Source organism: Pieris brassicae, chromosome 4 (assembly GCF_905147105.1).
Source record: "Pieris brassicae chromosome 4, ilPieBrab1.1, whole genome shotgun sequence".
Lineage (NCBI taxonomy): Eukaryota > Metazoa > Arthropoda > Insecta > Lepidoptera > Pieridae > Pieris > Pieris brassicae.
Window position 1 is genome coordinate 20,152,944 of NC_059668.1, and position 21,517 is coordinate 20,174,460.

The window sequence follows — 21,517 nt, forward strand, 5'->3', positions numbered from 1 at the left end:
AACCAGGTCAACAAACCATTCTAGTACAGCAACCCGGGCAGCAATTACAGTCAAACCAGCCAGGAATAATGCTTCAACAACCAATTCAGTCAGTGTCGAATAGCAATCAAGGCAATGTGATCACGCTTGTACCCAATCAAAATAGTGGTCAAATTTTAGTTCCAGTTCAACAAGGAAAATAGTATATCTAAAATAATGTTATGAACAATAAAATACTCATTCGTAAATAGTTTTTTTATTTATAATATTTTTGAAAGAAAATAAAGATGAAACATTTATATGATTAAAACACACACTCACATATAAATGAATGAAATACAAACACAATCACTTTAATCATAATGGGTCCAACTCAGCTGTATGTTGCTGTCACCACCTACACTGATTTTCAGTGGACCCATAGCCCATGCTATCTTGGAGTGACAGCTATATACACGGCACAAAACAAAAAAAACGTTTAACACCAACCAAAGTTAAAAAATCTTACTTTGAGTGATTTTTTTTCATTATTTTATTAGATTTGTTTAGTTAAGACTATACTTCATTATTGCCGTCATAATCGCACAGTATCGACAAGTTTTGAATAGACTAGAAGAACATATACATATATTAGTACATAAATTAATCAACTTTATATTAATATGTACCTTCATAAAGACTACAGAAATTTGAACGTGAACGTGAAGTTGTATTATAACTACAACAAATTATGAGATTCTGATTTTTCGGATTTTTTTATTAAACATATTTTCAGAAGCAACCTTCGCTTCATCATATTCTGTAGTTGGAATTTTTGTTACTGTCAAAGTCAAGCTGTCATAAACAATGTTTTGAATTGTTATCTATTATCAAATATTAGAGTCAAACGTAAACAAAATGGCGGCAGCGTAGGCCGAAGGCTATATGTGCTTGCCTTGTAATACCACTTAAAAGAAAAACATTGTTTGTGGTGTAATTAAGATTAAACATGTCGTCAACAGAGCCCTCTCAAAATAAGACATGGGAGCTGTCCCTATATGAGTTACATAGAACACCTCAGGAAGTAATAACAGACGCAACGGAGATAGCCGTCTCCCCGCGTAGTTTGCACAGTGAACTAATGTGTCCAATATGTTTAGATATGCTCAAGAAGACCATGACAACAAAAGAATGCCTACATAGATTTTGTTCAGATTGCATTATAACTGCATTACGGTCTGGTAACAAAGAATGCCCTACCTGTCGAAAGAAGTTGGTTTCAAAGCGGTCTTTGCGACCCGATCCTAATTTTGATCTACTTATATCTAAAATATATCCAAGTAGAGATGAATATGAAGCTCATCAAGAGCGAGTGTTGGCTAAGATTAATATGTCCCATTCTCAAGCTTCCCTTGTAAACTCTATCACAGAAGGAATCAAATTACAGTCTCAGAATAGGCCTCAACGATCCAGAAAAAATCAAGAAGAAAGCAGTGCTAATAGCACATCTAATGTTAATGGAAATAATACTGACCCTCCACAAAATGGAGGTACAACGAGCATTACTAACAATAGAGAAGGTTCCTCATCTACAGGAAATCCTACCCCATCTGGTCAGTCAACATCAAATCCTGCATCTGTAAGAAGTACACCATCTCCAGTACCATCCAATCTGAGTTCTGTGTCAAAAAACACTAGCACAACTAAAAGGGCAAAGTCTGTGCTAACTTCAGAGAGAAGTGAAGAGAGTGAATCCAGCGATGGCAGGTTTGTAGTTAATTTTTGATGTCAAACTTCTTAAAACATTTAAATTGCCTTCTACATATTTGTTAAAAAAATCTTCCATATAGTGACCACTCTGAATAGCTAAGTAAAGTGTGCATAATATGAACACAACATTACATAAGAAACATGTATTTAATGTGTGGCTTGACATAAACTTCATTTAATATTTTATCACTTTATACCAACTTATTCCAGAACAGAGGGTGAAAATTCTATGGACACAGAGGGTGAAGGGGAAGTGCTGAATCCAAATGAGATTGAGCTGGTTTTTAAACCACATCCAACTGAAATGATGGGTGATAACCAACTTATGAGAGCTTTGAGAGATAGCTCTGTACGATACTTGAAGACCACAGCAAATGCTTCTGGTAATTTTTTAAAATACATGTAGTAATGGGATAGAAAAACCAAAGTAAATAAATAAGTTGCCTCTATAAATATTTTTACTGTTATTGTTCTAACTGTATACAATTCAAATATGACGTGAAATTTATTACAGTTGATCACCTGAGCAAATACCTTGCAATGCGGCTTACACTTGACCTCGACACTGAGTTACCTGAGGCATATCGACTTCTCAACTTCTGTATCTATGTTGCACCAACACCTGGACAGTTTGTGCCATTAGCAGGAGCACAGACATTAAGGCAGATCAATGATAAATATTGGAAGGTATATTTTTAATTCCATTTCAATCCTTGATTAGTGAATCCTTACATCAATACAAACATTACTAAGCAAAAGAGTTCTCCAATCTGTGGTAATAAAAATACTTTTTATGTTGAATATCATATTTATCATGGAATGCTGAAGGCTATATAAAAAACACAATATAATTACTAAGGGTGAGCAAAGCTAGACTATTAGTAAGTCATTGCTTTTTGTAGGTGGAATTAAGATTATGATACAATTTTAAATGCATGTGTTAACTTTTAACAAACACTGTTTTGCTGTATTAAAAATGATAAGGAGTTGGATAGGTATTGATATTTAAATAGGAACATTTACTACAGAAATATTATAAACCACACAGATTAAAACTATTTTTGTTTCAGGTTAACAAGCCTCTTGAAATGTATTATTCTTGGAAAAAAACCTAGGAATAAGCAAGCTGCAATTCATTTGCAGCCATAGTGATAATTTATCTAAGAAAAATCAATCAATTTTATGTTTTGAGGCAGACTCTATGTGATACAACTATATATCTAGTTTAGTGAAATTTAAATAATTAGCAACATAGCTCATTATTACAGTATAATTAACCTACATTAATTAAGAAAGAATTAATGTGTAATTGAATTCATATATGCAATTATTAAATTACATAGCAATAAGTTTTTGATTGTAATAATATTAATGGAATCTGATTGATTGTATGTGAACTATCTATATTACTTGTATTTGATTGTATATTTGCAATAAATTTAGAATTTTATGTTTTGCTTATGTAATTTAAAAGTAGATTGAAATGTAAACCACCCTATTAATATTACTTTAATAATTTAATTGTGTCAATATATACAAAAAAGCTTTGCTTTAATAAATAACAAAAAACTAAATACCAAAATTATTGCTGTAAAGGCAGATATTGTAGAAAAAAATAACAATATATTGTAAAGGTACATGACAATTTGTACTGAACTATTGATGCTGAGGTGGTATGAAACGGAGTCTAAATGCAAAATATTCTCTTCGGAGGGCTTTGGTAACATCAAGCTTAATTATTTTAAGTGCTTCTGCTATCTCTTCCCTGCTTCCACCTTCATGCGCTGATACCAGTCTCTCCACTGCTGCAAAGTCTAATTCTTCTATTCTTTCAGCTTCATCAATAAGGCGGCCCACATCTTTTAAATAATTTCGAAAAGACACACTATCGGCATCCGTAGAATAATTAAGTAGCCTTTCATTATGCTCCCAAAAGTCTAATGCTCGTCTTCCATGCTTCATATTACTAGAAAACATGAAGTTCCTAAAAAGTCGTCTCCCTTTTTCATCATTTAATACATTTTCGATTTTATCCGTAAAACGATCTAAATCTGAATTTGTTATTCCTTCCAGGTCATCACAGCCGCATACGGCAAAACATTTATCCATTTTCTTGGTATCATTTGTTTACCTTGACTTTATCGATTTTAGGAGGAATTTCTCCATTTACTTACCGTTTAAATATATCAGACATTACTATTGTAATATCATAAACAACACTTCTTTTATTTTTATTAATTTCTTACACAAGAAAAGGTTAAGTTAATTCAGATTTCTATTTTGTTTACAAAAATAGATAAAATTACTACCCTTGTTCTCTTGTGATTAAATTACGTCACTCTGTCAACGACATGGGCATGTATTTTCTAGCCTGTGAGATCCATCGTGTTGGGTTTGAGCCAAAATCACTTTTGTCAAGCGTGATCTACTAACGCTAAATACGCCTATTAACTATAATGTATGAGTTTGACATTAGCTCACGGTTTGTCTCATGACCATTTCGTTTGACGATAGTGTTCAAAAAGTGATTTTGTCTCAAGCCCCAAGTATCACCGATACGTATTTCGGATTGGATCGAGATTCAAGATAAAATTTGAACTTTATATTTTTAAAGTGAAACTTCTTTGGCGTCTGAGGGTAAAATGTTTACGGAGATGTGGAGCGTTTTTGTCAAAGAAAAGGGGGAGAGCGAGACCGATTGAGAGAGAGTGAGAAAGGGAGATCGAGAAGAAATACACGCAATTGGTTGATGTATTTGTTTAGTAGCTACATATTAGAACTTTAGATGGCAATTCTGTCGCATAACGTCTTGTGCAGTAAAAAAAAAAGATTTATTATTTATCATTAGCACGTAACAGTGTGAATATAGATATGCAAATACATGGAGTTATTATATAGTGGTACATGGTCATCTATTGGGGCTTTTACCTTAATTATAATTAATTTACAAAGAGGTTTCACTTGACATGTGTACTTTTTACGCACGCACTTTTATTCTTATATTTTAACTAAGATGAAGCTTATATTTAATTTTATTAAACTGCGGGTGCTACAGTTAAGATACCATTATTTTTTTAATAAATCGCTAAGGCTAAGGCATACCCGTGTTTAATACAATATCATATTATTTTAAGATCAATATACAGACTCAATATTTTAAAATAGTGTAACGCCGCTAGAATTTGTTTTTTCTAGTAATTTGTTTGTTGTTTATATATAGTCTGTGCAGGGCAATATCTGCTACGGGAAAAAAGATGCTGTCAAAAATATTGTGATTTCAAATCGGCCATTTTGCAGGTTTTTCGGTGACTGTAACACGTGTTCGGTAGGTTACTCTAATAGATTTTTTAGATAATGTATGTGAAGTGATATTTAGTTATTTTATAGTATTAGAAAAGAGTATTTTGTTTCAGGTTGCCAAAATGGCAGTAGCTAAAAAGCCAGTTGCTAAAAAAGCTCAATTACACCAGAAAACTGGTAAGAAGGGTGTCAAAGGCGGTAAAATCCGTGGTAAGGGTCAAAGAAGGAAAATCAATTTGAAATTCACAATTGACTGCACACATCCCGCCGAAGACAGCATCCTCGATGTTGGAAACTTCGAAAAATACTTAAAAGAGCGTGTAAAAGTTGAAGGCAAAACCAATAACCTAGGCAATCACGTTGTCATCGCTCGCGACAAGACTAAAGTAGCTATCAGCGCAGGTTAGTAGAGTATATTTAATATGAATTTAAATAGCGATTATGGAAATAAACTTTTATTTATAAAATCCTAATTCTTGTTAATATTTAGTCTAGGTGATGACTTAAGGCATATGTTATGACAATAATATGACTCCAAGCCAGTTTTAGTCCTGCAAGAACTTGAAGATGTATTTAGTTTTTAAAACAGATATTATAGTACACATAATCATCAACATCTGTCTGTATGTGTTTGTAACTTCAATACATAAACTTAAACTTTTCCAGACATTCCCTTCTCCAAGAGGTATCTAAAGTACCTGACAAAGCGTTACCTCAAGAAGAACAATCTGCGTGACTGGCTTAGAGTGGTCGCCTCAGCCCATGATTCATATGAATTGCGTTACTTCAACATCAACGCTGACAGTGACAATGAAGATAATGAGGATTAGACCTTTGATTATTATATAGTTTTACACTATTTTGTCTTTTATTTGTTCCATATTAATTTCCAAATATATTATAAATTAAATTATAAGTATATTCTTAAATGGTAAACCTATAACATTTGGTTTATATTAATCTTTCACTATTCTTTCTAAATCTGCATAGAAAATAAAAATATAAGAGTAACATCTTAAATATTTTTTTTACCTTGCTCAGCCTTAACTAATGCAGTAATATTATCAGTTTCAACAATTCTGATATCTATCTATTGAGAATAAAACAGGCATACTTAAATGTTTTACTAGATACATGGCATTCTTAGACTTAAGAGTATACCTTTTTTTATATGATTTGTAATTGTCATCCACAAAAGCATGAGGAAAACTAACCATTACAAATGTTTAGGTCAAGTCAAATATAATTTTTTAAATATGTACATTGAATTTTATAGAAATATTTAATAGTAAACTGGTATTAAAATGCCTGCAGGCTTTTTCTGCCTCGCACTCAATATGTTAGGCCATTAATATCTTCGGTAAGCAGGTGCAGCAAGGTAAAATTCTTAAGTGAAATCAAATGTGAAACCGAGTTGCCGGCCTTTGGGAAAAATCAGGTACATTTAAGTAGAAGTAAGCTTCCTCCAAACATGTTTTTTTTCGAAAATGTAGCAAAGCTTATTAACATCCCAGTCAAATGTGACCAACGACAGAAGGAACACAATTAAGATTTTCTTAAACCCTCGCTTGGAACAGAAAACATACAAGGATACTATAACTTCGAAATAAAATTCATTTATACATACGTAATTTTTATTAGTTATAAATAAAAGTACACAAAATAATAATTATGTACATAAATAAAAAAAAACTTTACTTACATAATTATTTGTTGATAATACATTATGAAGAAAGACCCAAATGTGATCTATATAAATATCTCTACAATATAAGTAACATACACGCCGCGAGACAATTTAAAATGCACTACAATCATCAATCGTATATTGTACTAGAAACGGTAACAACATGGGTAGACATACTTTATTAAAATATGTAATCTACAACTTATTTAAAATAAGTAACTATTGTTATCAGTGCTGCCAGCTTTACATAATATTGGCTCTCAAATTAGGTAAAATATAAATAAGAATACAGAATAATTGTAAAATACATATAAAAACAATAAGTTCATAAACTATCACTTAACATTAAGACCAACCATAATATTGGTTCATAAATGGCAACACTGACCTAATAACAATGATAATCTGTGAAACATTTCATAATTTCGCGGCGAATTTGGCGTTTCGAAATTCGAATTAAAGGCCATAATTGTTATCTATGGATTGTATCCAAATGTTTACTTGCCAGCAGCAATTTCCTTCATACGGTTGAGGGCTGAGCCGGCTTTGAACCAGGAGATTTGTTGCTCGTTCATTGAGTGGTTCAACTTAATGCGTTCTGACTTGCCATCCTTGTGCTTGATTTCACATTCAAGTTGCTGCAACATAGATGTTTAACATTTATATTTTTTGATTGCGATGGAGTTTTTAAACACATTTTTGTGGCTCAGTGACGAACTGCATCAAGGGAATGCTTCGTGTTTTGGGGTTTTTGTATATTGGAATATCAAATGATTAGTATTGCAGTGAAAACATAAGTAGCAATATTCTGTATAATCATGATGGAGGTGTCTTGCGAACTGATATTACCCAGGTCTGTAATTAGCCATAGCACATATTTGACTAATCTGTACTGGCTGAAATTCGCAGATAAATATTATTCTTACAGATATCTATAAATTGTTGTTTATATATTTATTTATTCTTCTTATACATACCTTGCCAGGTGCGAGGTCCTTTAGTCCGAGAAGGGAAATCTTGTCCGTAGGTTGGATTTTGTCATAGTCACTCGCGTTGGCGAAAGTGAGTGGCAATAGACCTTGCTTCTTCAGGTTAGTCTCGTGGATTCTGAGAATTAATATGTATTTTTTTAACGGAGCAGTGGTTTTTTAATGAATATTTTAATATAGTTAAAATAAACATTTATAATGACAAAAATTTAAACTAACTAGAATTATATAGAAAATAGCTAATACGTCAGGACAAATACACATTTTATGGCATTTTTGAACTCGAAACACAATTTAGTTTAATAAGCAAAATAGGAGACAACATGAAAATTACCTGGCAAAAGATTTGACAATGATGGCGCGTCCTCCAAGGTGACGGGGTTCCAATGCAGCGTGCTCTCGACTTGATCCCTTTAAAACAATTTATTGTAAGAAAAAATATTTTTGCTTCGAAGACAGGAATACATACATCTAGATTTTGAAAAAAATAATTACTTGTATTGAAAAAAAAAATCTTTTCAGTGTTTGACTTGAATAGAGTACCATAGGATTAAGGCCAGTATTGCACGTTAGATTCAGCTTAATTTAATTGTCAAATGATTATTTCTTTTTGAATTTGACATGTCATTGTTGTCATAGTGTCAAAAAATTTTTACTTCGAATATTATGACACTTCAGTGAAATCAACATTAAGCATACAATTGTTTACGTAAGCATTAGGAACGGTAAATTATATGTTATTTTCATTTTTAACCAAGATAAATCCTGCTTAAAAACTCTTTTATTTAAAAAACATATGTCTATTTGTATGTGGTCATATTGTGGTATGTGTTGTGCGCGTCTGCCGACCTGAAAGGATCTTTGGCCAGTGTTACCGTAGTCAGACAGGCTTCAGCGGGTTTTTTTATTTGAAGGTCCTTGACAGCTGATCTCAGTGATTTTATATGTTGTGTATATAGCGGTCAGGAATATTGTCATCGTTGTAGGTATCGCTAGGATATTTATGGCTCACCTCTCCGTAGTTCTCGTCTCCAATAACGCACCAGGGCACTGAGGCAGCCTTGTAGGCCCGAGCAGTTCCGGGAACTGGCCCCCATTCCCCGGTCACTTGGTTGCGGACCTTGTTCAATTCACCGTTTTCAGCGTTCGTTGCTCTGAAAGCATTCACAAATATCATATAAGGAGAGGAAGGATTTGTATGTTAACGAATAAACTTAAAAAAATCCAATTAATTAAAATTTTAGGATTTATTGATATATGTTTTAGCTATTTAATGACAATTTATCTTTTTATGAAGCATAATTGTGAAAATGAACTCACGTGATAAACATATTGTTGGAGATATTGTCAAGATGACCGCGGTATTTGAGCCATGGTCCAGCTGCCGAGATGTGGTCAGTCGTGCATTTGCCCTTCACCTTGATGAGGATGGTCAGGTCAGTGAGGTCTTTGCCACTCCACTTGTCGAACGGCTCGAGGAGTTGGAGACGGTCGGATGTTGGTAGTACTTCCACATTCACCTCTGTTAGGGTAAATTGTTATTTCATTTAATAATTCATGCAGTTCGTCGACTTTAGACGCGATTTAAACTGTGTCGACTGTGTGTGTGTGTGTGTTAATAAATGACACTGATAGTAGGAATGTGCACACAATGCTGGTTGGAATTGTTGAGTTACCGATACATAGCTACTTGCGCTGGCGGGGTCGATGCGAAAAAAGAAAAAAACTGCCCTTTTCAGGGCCACATTACGATTCCTACAGTTTCTCTACGATTACGTCGAAACAAAAAAATTATCTTACAAATTAAAAAAAATATTTTCCGATAGCGAACAATTATTCATATTAATACTTGATATACTTTGGAATATCGACCGTACCTATCCCGTCATCGTAAAAATTGTAGAGGTGCATATGCACCTCTACAATTTTTACGCACATCACTACAGCCTTCCATAAGACCTGTAAGTGCGAGCGAGACAGACAGATGGTTACGATAATTTTGTAAATTAATGGTGAGCATGGTTACAAATAAATCTTATAAATTCCTTAGATAAAAAATGTATTTTTAAGTGTATAATATTGAGTTCGTATTTATCAAAATTAGCAGACTTCTAGTTTTAATGAAATCGACTACAAAAGTTTTTCTATAGAAAATTCCACAACATTAATAATGTTATAAAAACTTACTGGAGCCATCAGCAGGTGGGTGCTCGTACGTATCCTGGCCAGGGTCGAAGCCCCTTGCGGGCAATTCATCACCGTAGGGGTCAGACAGACGGAATTTCTTGCCATCTTTTCCTGTTAGCTCATCCGTTACTGGGTTGAAGTCGAGACGACCTAAAATTTATCGAGTTTAGAACAGCCCAGAGTCATTCATAGTCAATGTTTCAGTTCATTACATATAATTAGTATAATCAGTTAATTATTCGTATAAATTCTAATCAATCCTGCTACTTTTGCATACGGGCCTAAGCCAAGTGTTTACCACAGTTTTTATGTGTTATCTTGTATTTGTTGGTTTATTATTGCTGTATTTAACTTCTTGGTTTTCGGAAGGTTATATAATAGATTTGTTAAACTGTTTTGTGATCCGATGGTGAACAAAATATATTATTGATACTGTGTTAATCCATAACAGTATCAATAATATAATCATTTTAGTTTCATTATTAAGTTTTATATATTTCGTGAACGAGCTATTTTCCTTGAAAGTTGTGGGTCCTCCCCATATGGCGATCAATTAAAAGTGCTATTGAGTTTACAAGTGTTATATCTGGTCTATTGTAGTGTATTTGTACGGTTCCTGGGTTATCGAGGTGCTTTAAATAGTAGAGGATTTTAGTTTGGCTCTATAATAACAACTTGCATACAACAATAGAGTATAAGCGAAGTAAATAAATGTTAATTACTATGTAACGAACGAATGCAATGTAACAGTTGAAGATAATGTCTAATGATTTAAGAAACAGATCGTACGCTGCAGACCATTCATTGCTGATCAGATTGCTGATCACGAACCTCACGCATAAGCTACCGACTGATGATGTGATGAGGTAATGACTCTCTCAAAGTATACATCATTTCTGGTATATGTACATGTTCAGAGTGTTTTAATTTCTTTGCTAGTTTCTCGTGTATTATATATGCAGCCTGATCGTGAAAATGTTTATGTACGAGCACTGTTGGTATAAGCGTGCTCTTATCCTTGAGGTCGTAGGTTCGATCCCCAGCTGTGCACCAATGGACTCTCTATGTGCGCATTTAACATTAGCTCGAACGGTGAAGGAAAACATCGTGAGGAAAACGGCTTGCCGTAGACCCAAAAAGTCGACGGCGTGCGTCAGGCACAGAAGGCTGATCACCTACTTGCCTATTAGTTTAACAAACGATCATGAAATAGATACAGAAATCTGAGGCCCAGACCTAAAAAAACTCTTGCAGCGCCACTGAATTTCTAAATGTTAAAACCTCACAAGACACTCTTCTTTTGTACTCTTTTTTGTTTAGTGCTTAAGATTAACGTACATTCAATCTTCTCCCCAGGAACTCACTCTCTTTCACATTAAAATACTCTGTGTATATAATTCTGAAATACCTGCAATGGACAGTGCGGTGACCAGTTCGGGGCTGGTGACGAAGCAGTGTGTGGCGGGATTGGCGTCGTTACGTCCGGTGAAGTTACGGTTGTATGACGTCACAATTGTGTTCTTTTCGCCCTTCTTCACGTCTTTACGGTCCCATTGACCGATGCAGGGGCCACAGGCGTTGGCCAACACCTGTTATAGGGTTATTTAAGTACCAATATGCTACGAGATTTTTTATAGAATCGGGGGCACTTTGTATCCCCGAGGGCTCGCCAGTGCGTAGCCGGCCTTTTAATTGGTACGCTCTTATTTGTGACTATAGAAACTGTCTATTGTTATTTTTGTTTTTTTTTAAAGTATTGGCTATTTAAATTAAACATTCATCATTTCAAAAAAAAGATGGCGTCTTACACGTCCCTATGACGTGCTTGTAAACAAACATTATAGTGATTATTATTAATCTAATTTAATATTTACAAGCATAGCCATAGACGATTGGACTAATCCAAGACCGTTTTTTGTCACGGTCACGTTTTACACGTCAAACGTTCAACGTTTTGACGTGTAAAAATCTATGCTTTTAATTATGGACTTTTTGCTTAATAAAATATTTATAAGTTATGTTTTTACGCCTTTAAAAGCAATACTTGCGAATTCTACTTCGGTTTTTTATAAGTCGGTTAAAAAGAGCATACAAGTTTTTGAACGCACAATATTTCGTAAGATTAAATAGTAGAAATTGTTATTATTAACGGGTTCTATTAAAAGCCTTCTTATAAACTCGTACCAAAGTTTATTAGTATAGTTTAAACTTTTTGCTTAAATATTGAAGGCAATGTAATACATTAATATTTGTCCAATGACCCACTGGGCTATTTTATTTATAACCATTGGCTAATTGTCTGTCTATAACTTAACAATGTATTCAAATATTAAGATTATTTTGTTAATATTAAAAATCTTTTAGAATTGCATTTTCTGTATATAAATTTAATATAAATAATAATCTTATAATATTTACGAATAATCCTTTGCAATCAAGAAAATACTTACGGTGCCTCCGAAGTCTCTCAGCGTCTGCGCAATGCCATCACGTTCAATTGTAGCGCGGACTTGTTCTGATCCAGGGGTAACGTTGAACGGGATTTTAGATTTGAGACCATGATTTATCGCCTGTAAGTAATATAAGGAAGGTCAAAAGATAATAAAAAACGTAATTTTTTCTTCTTCTTTTTATAGAACGGGCAGAAAGCTTGATGTTCAATGCCAGAGGGGTCGAGAGTTACGGACCTTCTAAGAAGCGGTACGCTCTTTTTGAAGAACCCTAAGTGGAAAGTATTTCATTGAAAAATTACGGCGTAATAAAATTGGAAAAAAAAGCCCGATGTAATAAAAAAAAAACATGAAACAACATACATAAATCTGAGGCCTAGTACTAAATGGTCCTATTTTTTAATTTAAAGTTACTATTATACAACGTAATATAATAGTAACTTTTCAGTTTCAAATAACTACATATCTTGACAAAAAAAACTTGAATGAAATGTCAAAGTTCATGATTTTCTTTAAACAAAAGTTTTACATGGTGGCAGCTTAGCAGCAGCTGAGCAGTTGGCCTAGTGGCTTCAGCGTGCGACTCTGATCTCTGATGTCGTAGGTTCGATCCCCGGCTGTACAAAAAAGGACTTTCTTTCTATGTGCGCATTTAAGATTCGCTCGCTTTCCCTTAAATCCAAAAAGTCGACGGCGTGTGTCAGGCACAGAAGACATATTAGATTAACAAATTATCATGATACAGATACAGACATCTGAGGCCTAGACCTAAAAGGGTTGTAGTAAATTATTTTATTTATTTACATAGAATTTAGAATGAAATTTGGAAATCGATAATTGTTCCTAGAATATATGTAAGACTTACCTCCTTAACAATACTGGCACAACGGCCCATGTCTTCATAAGAAGAGTTGGTACAGGATCCAATGAGACCGACACGGATGTCTACCGGCCAGTCGTTCTTCTTAGCTGCTTCTCCTAACTTCGAGATTGGATTTGCTAGGTCAGGTGTGAACGGTCCATTCACATGTGGCTCCAGGGTGGATAGGTTAATTTCGATCAGCTAAAAATATTGACTAGTGAGATGTGCAGTTTTCTTACTAAAATATCATATTTTCGGAAGAGTCCGGAAACCAGCATATGTTGGAATAAATAAAATTTAATTAAAATGTAATATTAAACAATACAACTATTTTCTTTATGTAATACAAATATATATAACGAAATTCCCCTACAGAACACACATATTTCAATTTAAATAATACATTTTTATAAAATATGTTCTTCAGTCGATTAGTTTCCTAAACAAATTTAGTTTAATGAGATCATATCTTATACACACTGCACAACAGAGTGCTACCAAATTAGAGGAGGAATACAAATGTCTAGGACATCCACCGTACTCCCCGGCCCTTGTTCCAACAGATTGCCATATTTTTAAGCATGGTACAACAACTCTACTGGGGCAGTCGAAACCGCCTTCAAAGGTTTTATTGATTCCCGTCCGAATGGTCTTTTTAGTAAAGAGATCAATGAAACACCTATAAGATGGCAAAAGCGTATACTTTGATTAATTAAATATATTGTAATTTAAAAAGCATACTTTTTGTTCCTCCCATACATTGTTTAAAAATATCCTAGGATATAATTTATAAACTTGCGGATTTTGTTAAATTCCGGTGACATATACATTTTTGGTTTCTGATTGGCGTGGTCCATCGTATATCAATATTTTAATGGAAGAACTCATTATCTAGGCCAGTCTCTATATAAATTATTTATATAGCAAACGAGCCTACAGGACGCCCATTTTAGTGAATGCGTTGCCAGCCTTTGAGGCAGTGTGCTTTTTGTTAAATAGTAGATACCGTTTAGCCAGGGAAGACCCCCCACCGGGAGTCGAGTCTACAGGGTCCTAGTTCGCAAAATATGTCGTGTGAAGCGGAGCCTGGAAGACTTCCATTATTATATTTGGACGTACCTCATCGTATGGTGCCTTGGGGTCAGGTGTGAGGAGATGTTTGAAGGAATTAGCGGCGCTTGCCACACCATCGCGTCCTGTCGACTTAAGGTACGCCTCCATACGTGAGTTGTATGGGAATACCTGCAAATCGTAAAATATTTTTTATACGTAAGGTACGACTCAGAGTAGATTAGATAATCCATGCCAAGTACGACATTCGCATGTCAAAAACATTTTCAAGTTTGTCTTATTTAAAATTTAATTTGCATATAGATAACGGTTTACTTAGTGTAACGCATTTATTTATTTGCTTAGACAATACATTACAGTCATTACAAATATTAATAACGTGATAGCTTCCGCACTCCCTTAAAAACTGTGTTACGCTAGGGAAGACCAGACCCTTAGACAGGCGGACACAACCGTCGTATCGCGTCGTTAAGTAGATAAGGCTCTGTTACCACATCCCGCCAAGGGCGATTATTGATGACGCCTTGGGCTTTAGCGAATCCCACACAACCCTCCCACGCTAAGTAGTCGTGGGGCGGATGGGTATGGAAAAAAGGATGGTCCTAGCAAACTAACAAAACTATTATTTTAAACAAACACCACAGCTACAAAAGTAATAAAATAAAATCTTGATTTATGTAACCTAACATTAGCCAAGTTACATTTAAATATTTAGTTAATAATTAGAAACCTAATAATGCACACTTGAAGCCAATATGAGCCCTTTAGTTTGTTTCACATCCATAAATTGTAATACAACATTCTTATTTCCAATAATAATAGATAAAAAGGTTGATTGAAGTGTCAACTACATTTATGAACCCTTAGATAAGCAAGTTTTTGTTAGCGTCGCAACTCCACTAACCCTAATGTTATGTTAGTTATATTTATTTTAATCATTAAAGTCTGTTGTTACTCAGCTTTAAACAAAGTGTGTTTCATCTAACACATATCTGAGCTACATACAACAACTGCCACCGTACTTACAGCCTTCCATTGGATTTTATTTATAAATAAATCTTATTGCTTAACTTATCATTCTAGCTCTTGACATATTCTGATTTGATTCCTTGTACGAAGAAATGTTTTAATGGTGTCGCTACAACTGTTTCTCATACGATCATGTACTAGGACTGAATAAAATATTAACAGGTTTTTTTTATTTTGTAATATGATCGGTTCTGGTCAAAACTGGTTAATAATTTAAACTGCTTAAACTAAAGTTCGTACAAACTTTAATATATACTCACACTAGTGGTAGCTCCGATCTCAGCACCCATATTACAAATTGTGGCCATTCCCGTACAGGAGATGGAGTCAACGCCAGGTCCATGATACTCCACGATAGCTCCAGTGCCTCCCTTAACTGTGAGGATGCCGGCGACCTTCAGGATCACATCCTTGGGAGATGTCCAGCCTGACAGCTTCCCTAAAAATAACAGTTCTTTAGTTTTCTTCTTTCATATAAGGCTATCCAATAGACCTGGAATTTTGACATTCTATCTTTATTAATTTATAAAAAATATATATTTTAGAACCCCCAAATTTTTAGGACTTTGTATGAACTAGACGTATTTTAAAGCCAAATTTACTGGTATTAAGGGTTTGTTTAACAATTACTAGTACTTTCATTGTATTTTGTAACCACTATATATGGTGTATGGTATAAAATATGGTGATATTTTAGAAAAGACAGCTTGTAACATATACTGTAGATATAGCATGTATGATGTGGTGATCTTCAATAAATAAATAAATAAAGGGTAGATTCGTATGCGGTTTGCGTTAAAAGCGTAAAACGTAAAGGTCCAGGTACAGGTCAAGGGACAAAAAATGCCCGTGAGAGGTTATCTCAGGAGTAAATCTCCGATTACGTTATCATAAAGATTTTTACTGTGATTTTAATACCAGAGTTAGATATGATCTTTTATCTAAATAAACGTGTCATATGTTTAGAAAAATTAAACGCATATGTAGAATTTTAGAATATTCTAGATACTTTTTATTAATATGCACTAATAGCAGTGTTATAGAAATTGTTTAAGCGACACCCGACCTTGGGGTCGTACGTTCGACCTCAGCCGTGTACGTCTATTTTCTATGTGCGCAATTTAAACTTGTTACGATGTTAAGGTATGTGTTACACACAGAACTTCATACAAAATTCATTTAGTTAAGAAATATAATTAGCAAAGTATTTATTGAATGCGTGACGTCGTCTTTAAATTATTATATACATTATATAAATCGTAATATAAACATAGCAAAGGTGTGTCGCATGAGTTATGTAACCAAAGCTTAGTAAATTTACAATACGATACTTCTTTCAACCAAGACCAATGACAACAAATAGTTACGTAGCTTCGTTTCATTTGTTCCTCTCAATTTAAATCCAAATTTATAAAAATACGTACATATTCTTTCATTCGTACATTACTTTTGTAGAAAATATTGTTGGTTTTGTTTACATAATAACAGAATGATTCTAAAAATTAACACAAGCCATGAGGCCAACGTGCTGAAACAATTATTTATCAGTTTGTGTATTTCCCATTATTTAAATAATATGTTATATTTTAATAAAGGAATATAAATAAACCTAACAATAGGTAATTCATTTTCTACCATGGAACTGAAGTTAATTTTATATGCCATGATATAAATGTTGGACCTCTTATTAATTATTTATTTATAAAAGCTCGGACACTGATACATTATTACAAGAAAAGAAATACAATATTTAATGAAACATAGGCAAAAATAACAAACACGAAGCGAAAATAATTTTATAAAGACAATCTTCATATTAAAATAAATAATGAAGAAAAACACTTTTTGAACGGATTAAAGCTATGTATTATTATTAAAACTTATAGTTATTTACATAATTCTAAATTCTTAAAATTATGTAAATAACTATAAGTTTTAATAATAATACATATTAAAACTTATAGTTATTTACATAATTCTAAATTCTTAAAATTATGTAAATAACTATAAGTTTTAATAATAATACATAGCTTTAATCCGTTGTAAAAGTGTTTTTCTTAATGTGTAAAAGCTATTTTAACAAAAGACAATACAATAATGAAGAAACCAAATAGGTATAAATGGAAAATAAACCCATTACATTTGAAGTTTAAGAATTGTAGTATTTATATATTAGTAAGAATACGATCTCGTACTGTTATCAAATATCTCCTTGTATCAATTTGTACCGTCCAATTGTCCTCATAAAGCCGAAACGCGATACGTAACTGCGCAAATGTTATCACTTAGACGGTTACACGTCTTGTTTGTTTTATTACATAAATATCGCAGAGATAATCGTTATCATTATGAATTTTCAGGTGAAAATGCATGCTTTTAAAAAGCGACTATATAAACCCAAATATATCAAGTGAGTATATCTAATAATGAAAAATATCGACTTAGGGTCCTTCAAAATTTCCAATAGCTCGGTAGCGTTTTTGACTTTAAAGACCGCGGCATCACTATCATTGAACTTTATCAATTGATATCAGTCGCAGTATACGTATTAGTTTTATCTAAATTATGTAAACATTATTCATTGTTTAATTTTCTACTAAATTATTATATAATATAGCATATAACGCATCAGATTCGATACATAAAGTCTGTTAAGAACTAACATATAGGGTCGGCTTATAAGAAACGTAATTTACTTATTAAGGAATATAATTTTATATTATTAAACGGTATTTCTACATACGCTAAATACACAGGTTTTTAATGTACTCCATACTGTATGTGTAATTTATCAAAATTTAACTACGAGAAAATATAAACATGTCAAGTCAAGTAAAAAAATATTTATTCAGATAGGTAACACAATGTACACTTATGAACGTCAAAAAGTGAACTTTGGACAGAATTTAGATATTTCTCTAAACTCATGTTAATATTCATATGTGTATACAAAATGTTTAACACATTTAACGCCTAATTTTTATATGTATTCGAAAATAACATTTGGTCTTAGTCCAGTGTACTTAAGCAATATTTTACACATTATAAACATAGTTCGATCCACAATAAACAGTCTTCTATTTCGAATGAAGTTACGCGGGCAATAATAGCAATTTATAGAATCGAAATCGCCGCAGTACTCATTGATACAAGTAGGTTTATCGTTTTGAATTATATTTTAAGGAAAAGAGATATTTGAATAGTCAATGGTTTTTTTTTTTTTTTTTTTTTAATAATTTTATGGCCTGGTAACGAGACCTTTAAGCCAATAGTCAATGGTAAGTCTACAACATAGACAAGTTTTTAACAGAACGCAATAAAACTATGAGAATTGAAAGTAATAATAAAACAATCTTAGATGTGATTGTGGTATGTTCTAATACTAGAATATAGTGTATAACATTTATAGTATATAGAGCATGACATTGAATGCCTGGCTCTCGGCCACACTTGTCTTATTTATAGATAATAAAAAAGATACGCAATATGTCACATGCACAATCATTCTATGGAAAATCTAGACAGAGAAAGTGATTTCGTCACATTATAACTGACCATATGAATTTTGGTTTTGCAAATTTTAGGAGATAAACTAGCAATATATGAATGAATGACTAGCACCTATGAATTTCCAATAGGGCATGGTTGAGGGTAAAATTGGTCCTATTTTATTATTTATCAAACCCCCAAACTATATCTTATAACAGATAGAGTATCAAATTAAGCATTGTAAGTTTTTCTTAAACTGTTTCATACAACTTAACTTACTTATAAAATAAACTTACCAGTAAGCTTGACTCCAATAACTTTAGGGCACTTGAGCTCCCAAGGAATGTCAGCCATAACATCCACTGCGTCAGCACCACCCACACCTGGAATAATATTTCATTGAGAATATTGCTTACAATAAAATATATACACTCATTTCATAGTACAGTTTTCATTTTGCAAATGCCAGTAAGTTCCTAAGAAATATTAGTACTGTAAAATAATAAAGATTTTAGGCAGGTGATTGCCGAACTAAGGGTGTTTAAAGATGAGACTGACAGAAAGAGCTGTGTTGCAACCATATTCATACAAATGCATATGATTTGTCAGATCTACATTATTATTGGGCAATTACTGATGTCACAGTTTAATATTCATCTGCATAGTAATAAAAATCCTATGAAATGCAACTTTCAATTATATAGCGGTTGTAATCTTGGTTTTATGTGTGTTAAATCAACAATAATTAAATAAAAAACTATTATTTTCAAATTGAAAACTAAATTAAACATAAGTAATTGAGATTTAATTTTATGCACTGTTTATCACTTATAATAAAAATTATGAATTACCTATGCACAGTCCTCCTAATCCACCTCCATTTGGTGTATGTGAGTCGGTACCAATCATGAGAAGACCAGGAAAAGCATAGTTCTCCAGAATAATTTGATGGATAATACCAGAGCCTGGCTTCCAGAATCCTACTCCATATTTTGCTCCAGCGGTTTCTAAAAATTTGTAAACTTCCTTGTTGATGTCCTAAAAGTTTAATTTTCAAAATTAATTCTCATTTTTTTTTAGTTAAGATTAATATTAAGACAAAGTAAGAGAAATGTATTTGACACACATTAATACTTGACCTTACCAAGTGTGTAAGTAAGCCTAATAACATAAAATATTTTATAACAAACAATTCTATTCATTTGTTGTAAATAAAGCATTTTTGTAACTGTATTTGTATACTTGTAACAGTACAAGACTTTTGACATGCATCATTGCCTAAACCTTTTTTAATTAGAATTTAATTAAAAAATGTTAGCTTTTGAATTTAATCTGTGTTAATAAAACATCTCGAGAAGGAATAACAGGTAGGTCTTTTATCCTTTTATTTACCTTTGCTCTAGCCAAATCTTCAGTACCACCAGTTTGGGCCTCAATCAAGTGATCACAGTGAATAGTAGAAGGCACAGCCACTGTTGGCAGACCAGATGAGATAAATTGCAGCATAGCCATCTGGGCTGTTGCATCTTGCATAGCCACACGGTCAGGACGTAATCGGAGGTAGCTGGTACCTCTTTCGATATCCTGTTGAAATCAAATTTATTAACCAACTATTATAAAATTTGAAAAATTGTCACTAAATATTTTAATATATAAAAGAAGAGGAAGAATTTGATTATCAATTGCACCTCCACCTTCGTTTCAGACATTCTTTTATGTAATTCATTTAATTTTTTAGGTTAGATTCCTTTTATAATATTATTATCCATCTTAAGAGTGGAATACTCTTATTACTAACCTGTCCTTTTGGGTCATCAAGATGTGAGTACAAAACTTTTTCCGACAGGGTCATGTCACGACCTAACCTCTTCTTAACCACCTCTAAATTTTTTGTTAATTTTTCGTAAGGTAATGGGGCCTTGTCGAATCGGGACATAGCAACCTATAATCGATCATAAGACAATTTAGAGACATTATAGTAGCAATTCCAAGCTCACTTTTCAAATACAAAGTGATTACATAACAGTGCCATTGTATCTATAAAAACTTGTATAACTGACTTTTGCTCAAGGATAGGTATACCTGGGCCGCCGCAGCCGTTAATGGGGACACGCTGAAGCATCGCTGCTGTATTTCCAAGAGGACAGCTCTCGTCCTGCTTCCCTGAAAAGATCATTTAGCTCAATACTCTCTCCTGCCCTGACCAGTGTAAACCGGATACAGGATATCAATTAATGATAAAACGATACCAATTACAGCAAGAGTGACCCAAACTGACCCCTTCATTCAGAGTTATCTATATTAATGTGACAGAGTGATAGAATAGTAAACAAAGTGATAAACCTAACTTGTACTCGTTTTAAATGTTTCATTAAAATCGATTAATACGGTAGGGATGTGTATTAAATAATTAAACCTTACCTGGCCATGCAAAACTCTCATACAGTGTGCCATGGTTGCCGGACTTTTTACTATTTTTTGTTAATAACTTTTTCACATAAAATTTACATAAACGTTGATAGCATCGATTTTTGTTTTTCCTTCCTTTTTAAACAAAATAATTATATTTTTTAGTTACACCACACACGACCGCCACTTTTGACTAAAAATTAGATTAATTTTGGCATTCTGCCCGTACCCCGTGATAGACGTACACGGTTGATTGTACCGCTGTCGTCAGTTGTCATTCCTGTCTCCATGGGTAATATTCAGTCATCAGTGTCAA

The 21,517-nt window shown here is 33.2% G+C and overlaps 3 protein-coding genes across 4 annotated transcripts; 2 read left to right on the forward strand and 1 right to left on the reverse strand.

Moving 5' to 3' along the window:
- Positions 1–875: 875 nt before the first annotated feature.
- LOC123708707 (E3 ubiquitin-protein ligase RING1) lies at positions 876–3,155 on the forward strand. Its single transcript, XM_045659549.1, has 4 exons — positions 876–1,725; positions 1,939–2,111; positions 2,243–2,415; positions 2,799–3,155. The coding sequence occupies exons 1-4, from the start codon at positions 968–970 to the stop codon at positions 2,841–2,843; spliced, it is 1,149 nt and encodes a 382-aa protein (XP_045515505.1). The 5' UTR covers positions 876–967; the 3' UTR covers positions 2,844–3,155.
- Positions 3,156–4,915: 1,760 nt separating this feature from the next.
- On the forward strand, positions 4,916–5,887 carry LOC123708253 (60S ribosomal protein L22-like). 2 transcript variants are annotated; one of them, XM_045658869.1, is made up of 3 exons: positions 4,916–5,053; positions 5,142–5,430; positions 5,695–5,887. In XM_045658869.1, exons 2-3 carry the CDS (start codon positions 5,151–5,153, stop codon positions 5,856–5,858), a joined length of 444 nt encoding a protein of 147 aa, XP_045514825.1. In that variant the 5' UTR covers positions 4,916–5,053; positions 5,142–5,150; the 3' UTR covers positions 5,859–5,887. The 2 variants fall into 2 exon arrangements, with proteins under 2 accessions (XP_045514825.1, XP_045514826.1); XM_045658870.1 differs by having other exon boundaries at positions 5,007–5,053; positions 5,127–5,430.
- A 763-nt stretch (positions 5,888–6,650) lies between these two features.
- LOC123709128 (aconitate hydratase, mitochondrial-like) lies at positions 6,651–21,460 on the reverse strand. Its single transcript, XM_045660269.1, has 17 exons — positions 21,214–21,460; positions 20,875–20,955; positions 20,591–20,734; positions 20,185–20,376; positions 19,644–19,830; positions 19,089–19,175; positions 15,564–15,742; positions 14,323–14,445; positions 13,207–13,404; positions 12,342–12,461; positions 11,300–11,480; positions 9,892–10,041; positions 9,025–9,226; positions 8,717–8,858; positions 8,039–8,115; positions 7,693–7,822; positions 6,651–7,353 (listed from the first exon to the last, which is right to left on the reverse strand). Exons 1-17 carry the CDS (start codon positions 21,244–21,246, stop codon positions 7,213–7,215), a joined length of 2,367 nt encoding a protein of 788 aa, XP_045516225.1. The 5' UTR covers positions 21,247–21,460; the 3' UTR covers positions 6,651–7,212.
- Between the last annotated feature and the right edge of the window lie 57 nt (positions 21,461–21,517).

Coding starts and splice junctions, on each gene's coding strand:
- LOC123708707 (XM_045659549.1), top strand. CDS start 968: ATGTCGTCAACAGAGCCCTCTCAAAATAAGACATGGGAGCTGTCCCTA. Junction 1,726..1,938: donor AGTGAATCCAGCGATGGCAG/GTTTGTAGTTAA, acceptor AACTTATTCCAG/AACAGAGGGTGAAAATTCTA. Junction 2,112..2,242: donor GACCACAGCAAATGCTTCTG/GTAATTTTTTAA, acceptor AATTTATTACAG/TTGATCACCTGAGCAAATAC.
- LOC123708253 (XM_045658869.1), top strand. CDS start 5,151: ATGGCAGTAGCTAAAAAGCCAGTTGCTAAAAAAGCTCAATTACACCAG. Junction 5,431..5,694: donor TAAAGTAGCTATCAGCGCAG/GTTAGTAGAGTA, acceptor AAACTTTTCCAG/ACATTCCCTTCTCCAAGAGG.
- LOC123709128 (XM_045660269.1), bottom strand. CDS start 21,246: ATGGCACACTGTATGAGAGTTTTGCATGGCCAG. Junction 15,743..19,088: donor TATTGGAGTCAAGCTTACTG/GTAAGTTTATTT, acceptor TGTTATTTTTAG/GGAAGCTGTCAGGCTGGACA. Junction 14,446..15,563: donor AGATCGGAGCTACCACTAGT/GTGAGTATATAT, acceptor TACGATTTGCAG/GTATTCCCATACAACTCACG.